At 31.0% G+C, this 16215-nt stretch overlaps 1 protein-coding gene across 19 annotated transcripts in view; it reads left to right on the top strand.

Annotated features, from left to right (window-relative positions):
• CACNA2D1 (calcium voltage-gated channel auxiliary subunit alpha2delta 1) overlaps positions 1 to 16215 on the top strand; it is a 515258-nt gene that overhangs the window by 439298 nt on the left and 59745 nt on the right. For 10 of the 19 annotated variants that reach the window (XM_070617290.1, XM_070617294.1, XM_070617291.1 and 7 more), the window contains 6 exons: positions 2039 to 2117; positions 3003 to 3052; positions 4284 to 4373; positions 8173 to 8250; positions 10173 to 10247; positions 10520 to 10594. In XM_070617290.1, coding sequence (XP_070473391.1) covers positions 2039 to 2117; positions 3003 to 3052; positions 4284 to 4373; positions 8173 to 8250; positions 10173 to 10247; positions 10520 to 10594 — 447 coding nt within the window. Of the gene's footprint in view, positions 1 to 2038; positions 2118 to 3002; positions 3053 to 4283; positions 4374 to 8172; positions 8251 to 10172; positions 10248 to 10519; positions 10595 to 13452; positions 14011 to 16215 lie in introns of those variants that run through there. The other 9 variants (XM_070617288.1, XM_070617286.1, XM_070617287.1 and 6 more) reach the window with 2 other exon arrangements.

Below are 16215 nucleotides of genomic sequence, written 5' to 3'. Positions count from 1 at the left end.
TAGTTAATTGTGAACGGATTGTACACTTCCACACCAAACACTGATCCAAGGTCCTTGACTTGGACAACCTTTGAGGGCTCCACGTAGGCAAACCATGGGAGTTAGGCAAAACGTTTGTAGTAAAATAAATAAAGCAACAAACTTCTTTTACTAGTCTGTCTTTTAACCAAGTGTTTATTTGGACTATTTGATGACTAACATCGGTCAAAATAATCACACTGTGTGTGTCTAAGTGTAGCCTCTATGTTATTAAAAATAACTTCCAATAACAATAATAACAATGATTATATATATGTCTCTTACCTTCCAGAGACATAGATATAATAATTATTTTAGTCTTATTTCTTTTTACTGAGAAGTACTTTATGTAAAATATTTTACTAGAACACTGTTGTGGTAACAGGATCAACTAGACAAAGTAGTGCTTTAAATTGAAAATTTGAGACATGTTTTCAAATGGTAATTATAATGAAGATCTCCAAGTGCTTTCTGGAGCATCTGGATTATTTCTCTGCCCTGAATTCATATGACTATTGTTTAAGGTATGGCAGTTAAATTGTATTATCAGTAGGGTGGCCAACCTTTTTATAAAAATATTCTATTTAGGAATAAGTTCCACTGTGTAAGTAGTAACACAACAATGAAATATACAGACAGCCCCAAAAATTACCCAACTGAAGAATTTAAGAAAATGAACTTTTTGCATTTTGAGCAATCGAGAGAGAGAAAGAGACAAAAGAGAGGTGGATAAGTCTCACCAACTTCTGCTGTTAACCTAGAAGAAGTCATTTCTCCTTACAACTTGAGGTGATTAAAACTCAGAGGTGTCCACTAAATGGCTTCCTACATAACTAGCTAAGGCAATCCTAGAAGACTTAAGGGGAGCTCACATAAAAATTTACAAGTGAAAAAGCAACATCCCCAATGTACATTTTAGGGCAAGGATTGTTATGATGTGATTTCTGTGTGGCCAAGACCAGTAAAAAGAACAGAGAACAGATGTGAAGTCTCTTTTGAGATTTGTGCTCTGCAATCATGTGCAAAAGATGAAACAGACAAAACAATTAGAAAATTTCAATTCAAACAGTCAATCAACATGAATTAGGGAAAAGCTTTTAACATAGTTCAAACCAGAACATGAATTCGTGGAAAAGTGATCTTCCGCACGTTTATCTTTAGAAAAAGCTAAAATGTTGAACTTAGAATCTTGATTTACCTAGATCGCTAAATTGCTAAATTGGTATAAGTCAATATATGTTAAATAGCCATTTTATTAAATGTTTGTTGACATCATTGAATTTATCCTCTAAACATTTATACTATTATTTAAATTCAATGGCTTCCAATAAATATTAATTTGCTGCAATTTACAAACTATCTCAATTGAATTTTTTAATATTTGCATATGTTATAGCATGTTAGAAACAGTCAATATTTTGATTCTTTTTTAAAAATTCTGGGAGCTTAAAATATTTATCTGTATATGCTAGTCATCTTTTATAGAAAATAAGAAATATAACTAACATAATCATACATGTGCATGCTAAATATTTCCATGGTGTGAAAGTAGTGAAACCATCACTAAGTTTAATTGCCTTAAGCAACTAAAAGTACAATGACCTCCTTTCTGTAGACATTTTTATAGCCACACACCTATGAAATTGGGATATTTGTTCTTTTGCAGTGACTAGATATGTGGATAATATGTTTTAACCAGGTGAGATAGGTAAAGTTGTGGTTGGACCTGAAAGATGCCATTTCTACTAAATGAAACCTTAGTCATGATCCCTCCACATGATCAGGGTATGGCGCAGGCACCCTACCACTAATTTAAATGTAGTAACTGCAGTCTATGTTTAGAGTAGGTTATGTGGTTTCCCTCTGGTGCCTTCCTGAATGTTTCACTGGCCTCGATTTTTCTTGTCACATAAATCAACCGAAAAACGTGCTTTTATTTATTTTTTACTTCAACTATTTTGTTTTGCCATTCGATTAAATTGCATGCAGCCTAACAGATAGCTATTTTTCAATTCACCAGGTACGTGTATTCACGTTTTCAGTTGGTCAACATAACTATGACAGAGGACCTATTCAGTGGATGGCCTGTGAAAATAAAGGTAACAGATCTGTTTTCTTGACAACATTTTATTAGAAGAAAAATAACTTGGTAGTTGTTAGTTCTATGTATTATGATTTAAAATAATCTAAAGTTGTAGCTAGTTTTTATAGGAATTAAGGCAAGAATAAGATGTGGAACATGTTTTCTATAGAGAAAACACAATACAGCAAACTTTGACATTAGTGTTACGTTATAAAAATTCAGACTTCTGATCATATTATTGTATATTCATAAAGGGATATATTTTATTGAGTGATACTTAATGATGCTCATCAAATATAGCCTTACATGAAAAAATTAAGAATGAAAAAAAATCTGAATTATGTAAAACTTAGATATAAGAAAGTGTAGCATCTATGTATATTTTTTCTCTGAATGGTTAAATTATTGTTTTTTTAATGTCTTTGTGTACATTCCTAGGTAATTCATATTTTGTGTAGTGAGCCCATATTTCCTTTGTACTCAGAAAAAACAAGACGTTACTTGAAAAATAAACTGTGATCACACAGCAATAAAAATAACCTAAATTTATCCTGAAAGTTATATTTAGGCAAACATTTGATATACATATAATGATTATCTGATACACATTATCATGCATCTTTAATAATTTCTACAATGAAAAAAATATTTTTAATGACCCCACATTCCCTACTACTTTGTAGAAAGTAACATTTATTTTATACAATCTAAGAGATGTAGTGAAATTTCTCATAAAGCCTGTGCATTTGTTATGAATAATCAAACATTTTCCAAATTTATCAGTGGTGTTGGTCTTTTAGTGTTTACTAAATTAAAGTGAAAAAATGCTCTTTTCTCCTACAAAGCCATGAAATAATTTTGTAGCCTTTTATTATAATATAAATATGTATATATGTTTCAGGTTATTATTATGAAATTCCTTCCATTGGAGCAATAAGAATCAATACTCAGGTATGGTTATTTAAAACTTTTTTACACTATTTTTTCAAAGCCTAACATATTTATTTTCTGCTTTTAAATATGTTCAATATGGAGAAAATAAGTGAAAATGCAGAAATTCATATATTACATTTGTAACAAAATACTATATTTGTAACAAAATGATGAGTATCCTGGTAATGTATTGGTTTTTATTTCATTAATATTCCAAGGGTTTTCAAACATCTAAAACTCACATAAAAAAAAGAGTGTATTGTTCTTAGATGTTAAAAACATCATATAAAGTAAGTAAAATTTCCTAATAATCTCATGTCATGTAATTTGTACTTGGTTCTATTACAAATCATTGAAATAAATTTCTTCAAGTTGTAGGTACCACATAGAAAATTAAACAATAATTATTTTGCACAAATTATACAAGGTCCTGGTCAGAATTTAGATACATTCCAAATAACCTGTCTAGATATATTTACCTATTTAAAATACACTCACAACAGGGAAATGATTTTTCTACAACCATTCAGTTGAAATAGATTTCTGTTTTATAGATTAAAGCAATTATTTTCATCTAAATATATATTATTTTTAAATATTCTTAACTTCCTATTTAAAATCATTATTCAATTTTAAACATAACTGAGGATCCACAAAATAGAGCAAGTCAAAATTTAGCATAAATAACACGGCATTTGTAGAAACAGATATTGAATATGTTGAATGTTGAAATGAAACAGCGGCTATATTTGATTTGAGTCTGATGTCTAGATTTGGCACAGTTTTCATTAATATTTCAATATGTTTAACTGTAGTTTTGAATTTCAGCCAAACAATCTTTGATATGAAAACAAGTATGTGGCTGCTTTATTATTTCAAATTTGTGCAGTTCCATCCAGTAAATCACAAAGCTTTAAATAGTTTAGGTTAACATAAAACAATTCACAAGGAACGTATTTCACTTATCATTGGCTGTACCTCAGAAATAGAATGTCTTGATTGTTGCTAGAAAAGAACTGGGGTAGGTATAATGTCCAAATAATATATGTCAAATATTGTTGATTCAAAATATGTAGACATACCATTTATGGCGTACCCAAAGTAGGAATTAAAAGATTATGTAGTTACCCTCTTAATAATTTTGATTCCAGCTTCATTTTTAACTCTAGATAATTTTTCCCCTGTGAAGATGTTATTTTTTAACATGGCATTCCTAGTTTTCAATTCCCCTCTTTTTCTTCATAACTAGGAATATTTGGATGTCCTGGGAAGACCAATGGTTTTAGCAGGAGACAAAGCTAAGCAAGTCCAATGGACAAATGTGTACCTGGATGCACTGGTAAGAGGTTGGCTGTTCAACCAAAGACTGTATAACAAAAGCACACAGCTGATTTCTACTTCTTACTAGGTGACATTTCTTCTTTCCTCTTCATTAAACCTTTTCTAAAATTCCTTTATCACAACGTTCTTTGCTAGGATTTAGATAGTTTACACAAAAGCCTAGACTTGTGTATAGTTGAGAATCACAAAGTGTTATTTTATTTTCTAGTTGATCCATTGAGAATGTAGATTTCCAACCTAGAATCTTGAATTTATGGGAATTTCAATAACTTTTCAAATTATTATGTAAAAAATGCTGAAAGTCAAGAGAATTAGTTCCTGTTACTGCATATTTTGAACAATAATTTTGAAGAAAGTATTTTTAAAGTAGACTTCAGCCAACAGAAGCATGTATAGCCTCCATAACTCAAGCCAGACTCAACAAACTCAGAAGTACATGCAGACGGGCAAAAAATTACCATACTCTGAAATCATCACAAATCTAATCACCTCTTCATGTATAATCTCTTGCTTTAGATTCAACGCCAGATATTTATGGAAATAGGCCATTGAGGTGATCAAATCCGGTACAAAGTAATAAAAACGTCTTAAGTTGTCCATTGCACAATCGAAATTTTAGTACAGGCATTCCATCATATTTCAAAGTGGTAGTTCTTAACTGGGAATGATTTTGTTCCTCACAGGTTATTTGGAAATATCTATAGATATTTTTAATTGCCATGACTGGAGTGGGTAGGGGTTGCTACTGGCATGTAATGGATAGAGGCCAGGGATGGTGCTAAACATCCTACAATGCACAAGACACCTCCCTCCCCACAGACACACAACAAATATCCGGCTCAAAACATCAGTAGAGCTGAAGTTGAGAAATCTTGTTTTAACGTAATTTTTACTTTTCTGATATGAAAGTTATAGATAGTAATTATCATACTTTAGATTTATTCACATGCTTAATCTTAATAAGAAAGCTTTATTAATGATTTTACTAATGTAATATATTGGAGAGAATCAAAATACTAAGCCCTGAAAAGTAAATGCTGATTCAATAACCCTTTTTCCTACTTGGAAATTATATGTTCAATTAGATGCTGATACTACTTTTCTGAATGCAGGGATGAACCCAAAGGGCAAAATGCAATCCGTTTAGAATTGCTTATCATTTGGTTCTTGTAAAATAAACATATAAAGGAAGTTAGAAGAAGAATAGGCACTATTAGCAGCAGCCTTGCATGCTGAGAAAGATAAAGTGAAGCTTGCTTACCTCGAGTCTTAGCTAAAATTACTGTCCAGTGTTCTTTCTTGACATCACGTATTTATTTAAGGTCACATGGTCATCTAAAGCTATGGTCAAAATGTTTCGCTTTTCCAAATCTATAACAGGACAGAGTATGATAGGAGGAGTCAACAATTATGCCCTGTTGTATGTCCTATGACCAGAAGTTCATTAACCAGCATGTCTGCATTGTTGGTAAGGTTCTCACTGATAGCACAAATGACATTAAGAAGAAATTTTCGTTTTAAATATGCTGTTCTATAAGCTGAAACTAAATGTAAAACAAGAAAAAAAATGAGGCACATGAATTGGTTATTCAGTGGACATGTGGAGTTTTCTTTTTACTGACTGCAGAAGGAAAGGTGACCCATCTTGTATATCCAATTATTTATTTATAATCTTTGCACATAGCAGATTCAAAATATATGCTGGTCAAATTAACAGTTAAGAAGGAAGATGTAAAAATATTCTAAGACAAATGTAGTAAATGAGCAAAATGAAAAGGGCTCTGGAAATTCAGAAGAAAGTAGCCATATATTGGGGAATGGAGTAGGGTGAAGTTAAAGAGATGGTGACATTATTTAGCTGAACATGTGAGTCCAGGTAAGGTTTCTGCAGTTGGTGATGAGAACTGAAACCACACAAAGGGAGTACAGTATGAAAGTTGTGGAAATGCTGGGTATACTGAAGGAGTGATACCTCAGTCACTTTTGGAGATAATGGGAAATAAGGACAGAAACAAGACTGGGACAATATTGTGGACGGTTCCTTTTATTTGAGAGATAAAGTGAGGTTCTTTGTTTAAAAAGAGAGAGATCGAAAAGAGTTTGACTCTAGAAAATAAATATCAAATAAATTCCAGAAGAGCAGAAATCTTATTTGCCTTTTTTATCCTCTAGAGATTTGTACAATGTCTAGGAATGGAGTACAATTTTTTTGTCTGCTTAATAAATGAGGGAGAAAATTAAAGTTGGACCAATGAGTTCATCCATGAATTTGTTTAAAATGTTAGAAGTCTAGTATCTCATTTTAGGACACAAATTAGCATATTTGGAAGCAAATTATGTATTCTATATAGATGCAAAAGTGATGCAAAGAAAAAGGTTGTAGCCATATATACCTTACCTTATACCATGTTAGTATTTGTAAAACTAAGCATATACGTTAGAACTTAAATAGGAAATTTGCCAAAAGGAATCTTTCCTGAATTTTCTTTTGGATACTAATTTTATTAATTATCTGTAATCTGACTTTATTGAGATGGAAAGCTTTCATTGTGAATATTACTTCACATATTTAATTAAAGATGTTTTCATTGTTGAATATTCTTGCTTAGGACAAAATAGAGAACTAATATGTGTATCATCATCACGCACCTACATGTAGTTGTTTTCTTAATTTTATTTGTCCCAAACAATCAGGTATCTTGTTCTGCTGAAAGTGTCTCTATGATTGTTCTTCCTCACTAATCCGGTTCCCATTGTTTTTGGGCTTCCCACATGTATAAATTTAAACCATAACCTAAGACATTTTCTCCATGACACTGTGCTGTTTCTGGAATGAGAATAGGGGTCATGAAATTTGGATTTGGGGTCATTATTCACATGAAGATTAATATTTTCTCATTTTAGAAAATTCAAAATACTTTCAACAATAATTTTAAAATTATTTTAAAGAGTAATTTGTTAAAAATGTAACTTTGACATGAAATAGTGGTAAAAAAATATATAATTGCTGAAGATGTCAGTAATAACAAAAGCAACCTCTGATTGGAAAATCAGTTTATTTCAACTAATCTCAATGAATTCATTTAATATATGAAATTATCTACATAACAATAGTATGTCATTATTTTTGTTATACTAAACAGCTTCATGACTAAAATTTTATATTTGATGCTTGCAGTTGTCTTGTCTACATCATTTTACTTTGTGAAAAAGTGCTATTTATTTTGGAGAGTATTTAGATGCAATATTGCTTCTCTTAGACAGCATAGTATTTACCTAGAATAGCCCAGAAATGCAGTCTCAATAGCTTATTTCTTCTATTTATAATGTTATTCTGCTAACATCTGTGGTTTAGCATGAAAACCTTGGCTTAGGGCATGAAAAAAATTAAGAATGACAACAACCAAGGAGGGTAAATCTCTTGAAATAATATTTCAATATCACTCTACTCATGGAGGCCCCTGATATTAGGTGAACTATCACTGTAAAAAAAAAGAATGGAGGGGCAGAGTTACTGAAATGTTTAGTGTCATTTGATTTTTTTTTAAGTTATTTGCAATACTTTCTTAGAGTATTATTTTAAATGCTGCATGCTTCAATTGCTGCCTGAAAGATCCTGATTATTTCACAGACATTTTCATTGATTTTTTAAATAAGCTTTCAAATCAATTACTAGTTTTTTGTGGCTCTTAATATAGTAACTATATAATGCTATGTCAGATATCATAGACTAATGCAGTATGACAAAGTTTAAATTGTAGTTTTAATTTGCTTTTTCTCTCTGAATCTATTTTTAGGAACTGGGACTTGTCATTACTGGAACTCTTCCGGTCTTCAACATAACTGGCCAAGTTGAAAATAAGACAAACTTAAAGGTTAAAAGTTAATTGATAAAATTAATAATAATAAATGATAAACTATGACGTTGAAGCTCAATGTGGATAAGATATTTCTATAAGGAAATACATGCAATGTAACTGTCTTGTGAGGCCAGAAGTAAAAGGCAACAGCTGCCTGTGTGATAACCACCTGGGAAAAAGGAAATGCAGGTCAAGTTGTCTGTTTCCCCAGAGCCAAGATTCAACTTGACTCTTATTTAGAAAACTATGACCTGATGAGAACACAAGTTCAGACTCTGGGAGTAATTGCATGATTAATGGGCAATACTATTGTGTGCATATTTTTAAAATGCATGGAGTTTAGAAAGAAAATCCAAAGAACAAAACCATGGTGATGTTTGTACCAGGTGTATATAAATATGTTTACTGAATCATTCTTCCTCCAACTCGCATTCATACAGTATTTTTTTAATCATTATCTAACTTAAGGATCTGATTTAAATGAATAGTCCCTTATTTTTTTCTATTTTTCAAGATTCAGGAAAAATACTGAATGAGTTTCACGGAAGTCTTGATTTCTATTAAACTGGTAATATTGTCAATGCAGTAAAATGCTACCAATTAAACTTTTGGAAGTTCTGAAAAATATATATCTTTTACTTGTTAAATTCAATTTCTTATTTTTTAAATACTTTTGATTTAAAAGTAGGGTTGAATTCCTATTTCTTAGCTTGCATCAGAAGGAAGTTAAGAGTGCAGGAGAAGTTAAGATGTTTTTAATAGTAAATACTCAATACTCATTTTATAGTTGGGTTGGCCTTCCTGATTTGAGGGAAATTTATTTCCAGTTTATGGTATAATGAAGTCTATTGCACTTAAGCATTACTTGTTCAGTTATTATAAACTTCAGTTTAATTCCTTATTATAATAATGTGGCCATAGAAAACATTGGTTATTCCTCTTTGAGGGCCCAGTACTGTTCTTAAATATCTGTGAGTTCTAAACATTGTAACTCACAAAGGAGTAAGTCTCTCACTCCTCATATGGACTGTCTAAAGGATTGCTTTAATTTGGAGTTTTTGCTCAGATTGGGATTGTTTCACTGGAAAGGAGCATAGTTGTGGACATACCTTTCTCACTCTATGTGTAACTACATAAAATTTAAAGTGTTCTTGTATTAACGATTGGATTTTATAATTTTCTTTGTAACATTTCAATTTATTTTATAATTTATATAATTCTATTTGAAACAAAAATTCATGATTCTAAATTTTAACTCTATTTCTATCTTGATGTCCCATAGAGGATTATGATGGCAATTTGCCGCATAGCCTCGTTGATTGCAACTGAAATTACAATGCCCATTGTTTGGTATTTATAAGAAGCTGGCAGCAACCATAAACAATGCTTTGAGGATTCCTGCTATTTTTACTATGAATAAGGGCACATACTTTTCAGGATAGTTACACATAACAGGTACCATAAGCAGCAAAAATACATTGTTTTCTCATTCATAGTGCCCAATATCTTTAATCTGGATATTTTTGTGATTTCTTAATCATAATACACCACGAAGTCCTCATATACCTAGACACACACACACACACACACATACAGAGCTACAGTTGCTGACTATAAAGTAGCAATTAAAGTAAATATTAAGGATAATAAATACAAGAAATAGCCAATAAAAATTTTAATATATCTTTTACATTTTAGCCTCAAGCATCAGGATTTCATTTTTTAAGCAAAATGGTAATAATGATAAGGTTGTGGGAAGACAGTCAAAGCTGAGAATCGTCATAAACTGATACCAAAAGCGCCTCACCCTTATATGTATATGTTTATACTGGTATGGAATACAACTATCATCAAGTAAAAGGATGACTATATTAATAATTGTGTAGAAAGATGTAAATTTTTGGTATAAAATGCACGACCTTTTTGCTGTCTTATAGAACCAGCTGATTCTTGGTGTGATGGGAGTTGATGTGTCTTTGGAAGATATTAAAAGACTAACACCACGTTTTACAGTAAGATGCAATTTACTCTTTTGGTATCTTTTCTCTTTTAAAGCTCTGTACTAATTTAGCTTGTGCATAAAGCACTTAAGTAATTCTCAAAAATTATGTGCAGTTTTCTTGGTAAAGGAACTAAATGTTAAAAAGGATCTCTAAAATACAATATAAAGATACCGTGTTATCCTTCTTCATGCTTTAAAATGTGTATTTGAGATTTTTCTTTAAAGGATGTAGATTTCTGATTGTGATTCAGGGATCTCTAAGTTATGTTCATTATTTTTCAGCTGTGCCCCAATGGCTATTATTTTGCAATTGATCCTAATGGTTATGTTTTATTACATCCCAATCTTCAGCCAAAGGTATGTATATAATTTGTTCACAGTGATTAATGTTCTGTAAAATTAATGATTGTAGGTTCTTCATTTTTATGAACCTACTCTTGTAGGTTCATCATTTTTAAATTCGCCATATAGCACTGAGTATAAGGGAATGTTATTTCTGTAATGTTAATAAGGTACAAGACCACAGTTTATAATATATGAAAGTGTAAAAGCCCTTTTCATTTCCTCTTACCAATTTAGCTATCCAATATTCCTATCCAGTATTTAGTCCTATCTCAAAAGCAGTCATTGTCACCCACTGTGGCTGAGTTTCACACATCCCACTTGGGACTTTGCTTAAGGCTGTAAGGTAGTGAAGGAGATGCCTCAGATGGGTGTGAACCTGATAAGTTATAAGTAATGTTCCTCTGTGCACAAGCCACATTTTCCATTCCCCTTTTCTTCTGGCAATTGTCTCTCCTTTTTATCTACAAGAGTTTTTTTCTTTCTGGTTTCAAGCAGGCTTGTAAAAATATGTATGAAATTCAATAAGTAAAACCCAGGGGATTTTCAGAATTTGTAAATGCCTATTAATCAGTGAGTTATCTGGAAATGATAAAATTTCATATATAAACCATTTTATCCTAATCCTTATGCTTATTTTCCCAAGATATAAAATATTTTTCACTTTTCATTAATGCTTCTCAGGTAGGGTAAAATTTATTTATCTAAAAGTAAAAATCGGCAAAATCTTACTATGTAATTGTAATTTATAAGCATCTTCAAGTTGCTGTTTTAACTGAAGATAATACTGAAGATACTTTAAACCATGCTGGATGGAAGTATATGCAGACTTACGCATACTACCTCCTTTTCCCCAGTCATGGATATTTAATTCAGTGATATTTTAAGACACACACAAGCATATGCATACACATACACTCATATAAAGCTGAGTCTTTTAAATATTGCTCAAATCAATAATTAGGGACCATTGATGTTGAATGCAAAAACGTATTAAATGGTTATAATTGATGTCTCTATTTGAATTCATCTCACTTTGGAACTTATTTCTGTATAAAATTCATCATGATCTAAATATTTGCTAATCAGCTGTAGCTGCTGATCACCCTGCATTATTCTTAAAGTTGGTATTTTATTATAAATGTGGTATAGGCATTTTTCATGTTACTGTCAGTCCATCATAGCTCTCTATAAACACATCATGTTAGATTCCTCTTAATAGAGTTATTTATGATTGTCTAAACATTCTATGATTTTGCTACAGTTGAAAATCTTTATCGTTTTAAATCTTTTTAGGATTTTTTTTGTAGATTCGTGACATTATTGTTTGTTGTTTGTATATCCAGTGTATTTTAAGTTATATTCCCATAACTAAAGTGATTTAAAAGCAGTGACAATGCAATGTGCTGAAGGGTCTGAAAGATCCCTATTTTAAGATTGTAGGTCTTAACCCCTTCTCCAAAAGGAACTAAAATCTATCATAGACAAAAGAATAAAAAAGATTAATTAGAATAATGCACATATGTTGTGTATATATAATCCATCATTTAGAGGTAAGAATTCTAAAAAGGTTTTCCCCTTTTCTACATTCTTCTACTAATACTCAATATTTATATAGAAAAAATTATATTACTTTTTGATGTTAACATATTTGGCCTCATATTTGGAATAATTTACTAAAATTCATAGAATTACAAAAAAATATAAATTCTATAGAAATTCCTATTATAGCCCAGGTGATTTTTCTTCAGGATTATGTTAGCGTTTCATATTTTTGTATAGGAAATTATTAAAAGCAAATATGCAACAGAAACATATTTAGAAAAAGATTATTTTAGGAACCCATTAGAAATAAATGTTTGAACAGTCAATGTATTCTTTTTTTCTGAAATTCATGCTTGTGAATTAAATATGCTTGTAAATTCTCATCATGAACAGGTTAAACATTAAGATTTCTATTTTATGGGTGATGGTGTGTGCTATACACCATCAACAGATACAAGAGAGATACAAGAACTTCATAAAAGGATGGATGGTATAGTGTAAGACAGCTGTTTTAGAAATTGACAAATGCAAAGGACCAATATGGTGATAGCTAGTAAACTAACAAAATTAATTTTAATTCTTTCATCATAAATATACAAGTAGAAGTAAGGGAAAATAATGCTATGTTCCATAGTACCCATTATTATTTAACAAGGTCAAAGTCTGATACATAATATTAAATATTCAGCAAGTATTCTTTGCTGAATGCCTTGTGTTTCCTTCCTGAAACTGTAATCTTAATTCAAATTATTTCAGTACAATTTTCTAGTTTGTAGAAGGCAGAACAAGTGTCCTTTAAAAAGTCCAGAATGTCAGTAAATAAAATAGCTATGGACCTTTTACCCATCTAATTTTCTAAGGAATCATTACTTATCTTCTCAAAATATACTGCCTCTATCATGACGTTTTGACAAATGCTGAATTATAGGTCCTGCTTTATTCCAAAATACCTTTTAAATTTATTCCACTTTGTTTTATTGATATGACCAGACTAGGTATACTTATTAGATATCTCATTTTGATCAATCTTAAGAAATTTTTGTTGTAAAGGAAATTATGCATAATCTACATTTTAGAAGTCAATATTTAAAATAAATCTACAGTGTTGTGATTGAATTCTCCATTAACTCCACAGATATAACATTTGGTATCACTTCAGGAAACAGGCACAAACTTTAAGTTTAAGACCTTTCAATATCCTATGGTATTTCTACCACATTTGAATCATGTAAATTCTAAAAAATCTTATTTTTTTGTTTTACAACAGCATAAAAGTTATATAAGACAAACCATCTTTCTCATTTCCCACTTCCTCACTTTTTTTCTAGGAACAAAAGGAAAAGATTAGCAATCTTCTTCTTCTTCTTCTCCTACTCCTCCTCCTTCTTCTCCTCCTCCTCGTCCTTCTTTTCTTCTTCTTCTTCTTTTGCTGAGGAAGATTAACCCTGAGCTAATCTGTGCCAGTCTTCCTCCATTTTATATGAGGGTTGGCGCCACAGCATGGATGATGGGTGGTGTAGGTCTGCACCTGGGATCTGAACCTGTGAACCTGGGCCACCAAAGTGGAGCACCCCAATCTTAGCCACTATGCAACGGGGCCAGCCCCTAAGCAGTCATTTTACTAAAAAACTTTTTGAGCATTTTTACTAGCATAACATTTGTATTTACTAAAAGTATTTTTAAACTTCCATTTTTTTATTGACTCCTTATGAACTCTATGATACCTCTTTCTGATCAAGGAAAATATCTGACCAAAATTGATTATAGGATAGAACCCTTACCTATGTTGACATGTAGTATGATGAATTACCATCTTTGTGTTGCTTCAGCCTATTGGTATAGGTATACCAACAATTAATTTGAGAAAAAGGAGACCCGATTTTCAGGTAACTGTGAATGATGTTAGCAGTGCCTTCAAATTTGCTTAATCAAAGTTGAAATTAAGCTTCTCTTCTTAAAAGCATATGATTAATGCCACCTTTCGTGACATCAAGCTTCCAGAGCATGAGATGGAGATGAGCATCATTTCTCAATAAACTGGAGCAAAAATGTTATTAATGATGGCAGAGGGTATGCAATGGCTAACTAAAGACGGCTGGCAAATTATGTAATAATAATGTTAATAATCAGAGTAATCATAATGAGATGGCTTCTAAAAAATAAATTTATTAAATATTATAAAATTAATGTCAAATCTATGTAATCCTAACAGTTTGCTTGTAAAATTAACTTCTAAGTGGAAATAAAAATACAGTTCTGATGTGATAGTATGAGCTACAAAATTTAAGCCAAAATTTCTTTGAATTTCTGAAATTGTATTTTTGGATTAGAAGTTTGAGAAATTTCCCTTCAGCTAATTAAAAACACCTCAGATTGTGAATTTGTTTTGCCTGGCAAACTCACTGCGAAATATTTTCTCTGTTGACAGTAAAGTTTAAACGTTATTATATGTATGCATATTTCTATAAGCACACTAAAAATAATCAATATAGTTTAGTAAAAGAATTTCATAATCCCAAAGAAAGTTCACTGTTATTTAAGGTTTTATGTATAAGCCTATCATTTCTTAAAAAGAAGTATTTTAGTAGAGCTGAGTTCTAGTTTGGTTCTTCTTATAGCTAACCCTGCATCCTTGAGTAGTCCACTAACCCCATAGTACTTCAGTTTCTTCATCAGAAAAACAAGAGAGATGCACTAATAATTGTTTTCTACTCCACACAGTATACTCACCTAGGAAATTAAATACATGTATTGATTCTGGCCTCCATTTCTTGAAAATTTGATTTAATTTGGCTGGGGATGGGAGTAAGCCTTCTAATTAGTTTTGAAAGCCTCTAGGCTGTTCTAAAGTGCAGAACCACTGGGTTAATAGCAAATTCAGTTCCCTTCTAGCTCTAGAAATCTTTGACAATTTGAATTTCATGTTGTTGCATCAGTCTTCCTATCTTTTATGATTCTTATAGAGGTTAAAATTATATTTATGTCTTTTCTTGATATATTACATTGTATGTTATTCTCCTTGCATGTTTCTTTTGATGCATTATCTTCAATTATGCTTTTTGCAATCATGTACATTTTAGTGATTTTTTGCCATAATTTCAAATATTGCATGTAAATATTATGATATAATTAAAAAATAAACAACCTGATAAATAGTTTGTTTTATTTTTGTTTTCCTTTAAGGAAACCCCAAATGGCAAACTAGCAACCACGCAAGACTTCTGAACTTTTGGAATATTTTTTGAACTATGCAGTATTTTTAATAATACTAACTACTGATTATTTCAATTTAAAATTTGTTAACAACCTCGCCTTTTACTTTAGTTCCACAAATGGTGTGGTCATTGTGTCAGTTGATATTCAAATTTTACAAATGAGAAATGTTAGATACTTAAAATATCAAACAAAAGCTTGGGGAGTACAGGGACTGGATTCCAGTTCTTAAGTCTCTCTTGGTTCTTTCATAGAACATTCTACTTTTGAATTTTTCAATCACTGTGCCTGTGATGGGTCTTTTAAAAAATGGTCAGCCAGAGTGCCATTTAAAAAGTACAAGTTATGCATTGACATTTTTCTTTTATGACTTCATTTTATTTTCTGTGTCTTTATATGTTGGATTGGGACATGATCTTCATATTGCCAATTCTTCCTGATAATGCCTCCTCCATGCATGCTGTTTGGGTCTGGTCATGCTATGCATTATCCATTGCATGTAAGATAATATTCTTATTTATGTTTATATTTTATCACTTTGATTATTTTGACTTTGTTTTGCAGTGAGTTTGTTAATGTTAATGTTGATATGATGGTGTTTGTATGAAGATGATTTATTTCATGGGACTTTAAGCAATTCTGAATAATATTTTCAACTTTAGAATACTCTTTTGTTAGAGACTTTCTTGGTTTTGTTTTTCAAACAAGGTATTAGAATTATTTTCAATGATGATTTTTATTTTCTTCTTATGATTTCATAAGAAATGCTACATTTCAAATGAATGTTTGCTTCTGAGACAATAAGATGCTGTCCAAACAATGGTCAGTATTTTCACCTATTAAACAATCTAATACTTATTTTTAATATTCTAGAACCT

Source organism: Equus przewalskii, chromosome 4 (genome assembly GCF_037783145.1).
Source record: "Equus przewalskii isolate Varuska chromosome 4, EquPr2, whole genome shotgun sequence".
Classification (NCBI taxonomy): Eukaryota; Metazoa; Chordata; class Mammalia; order Perissodactyla; family Equidae; genus Equus; species Equus przewalskii.
The sequence above is the reverse complement of the archived record's forward strand: the minus strand, read 5'-3'. Positions and strand labels throughout refer to the sequence as shown.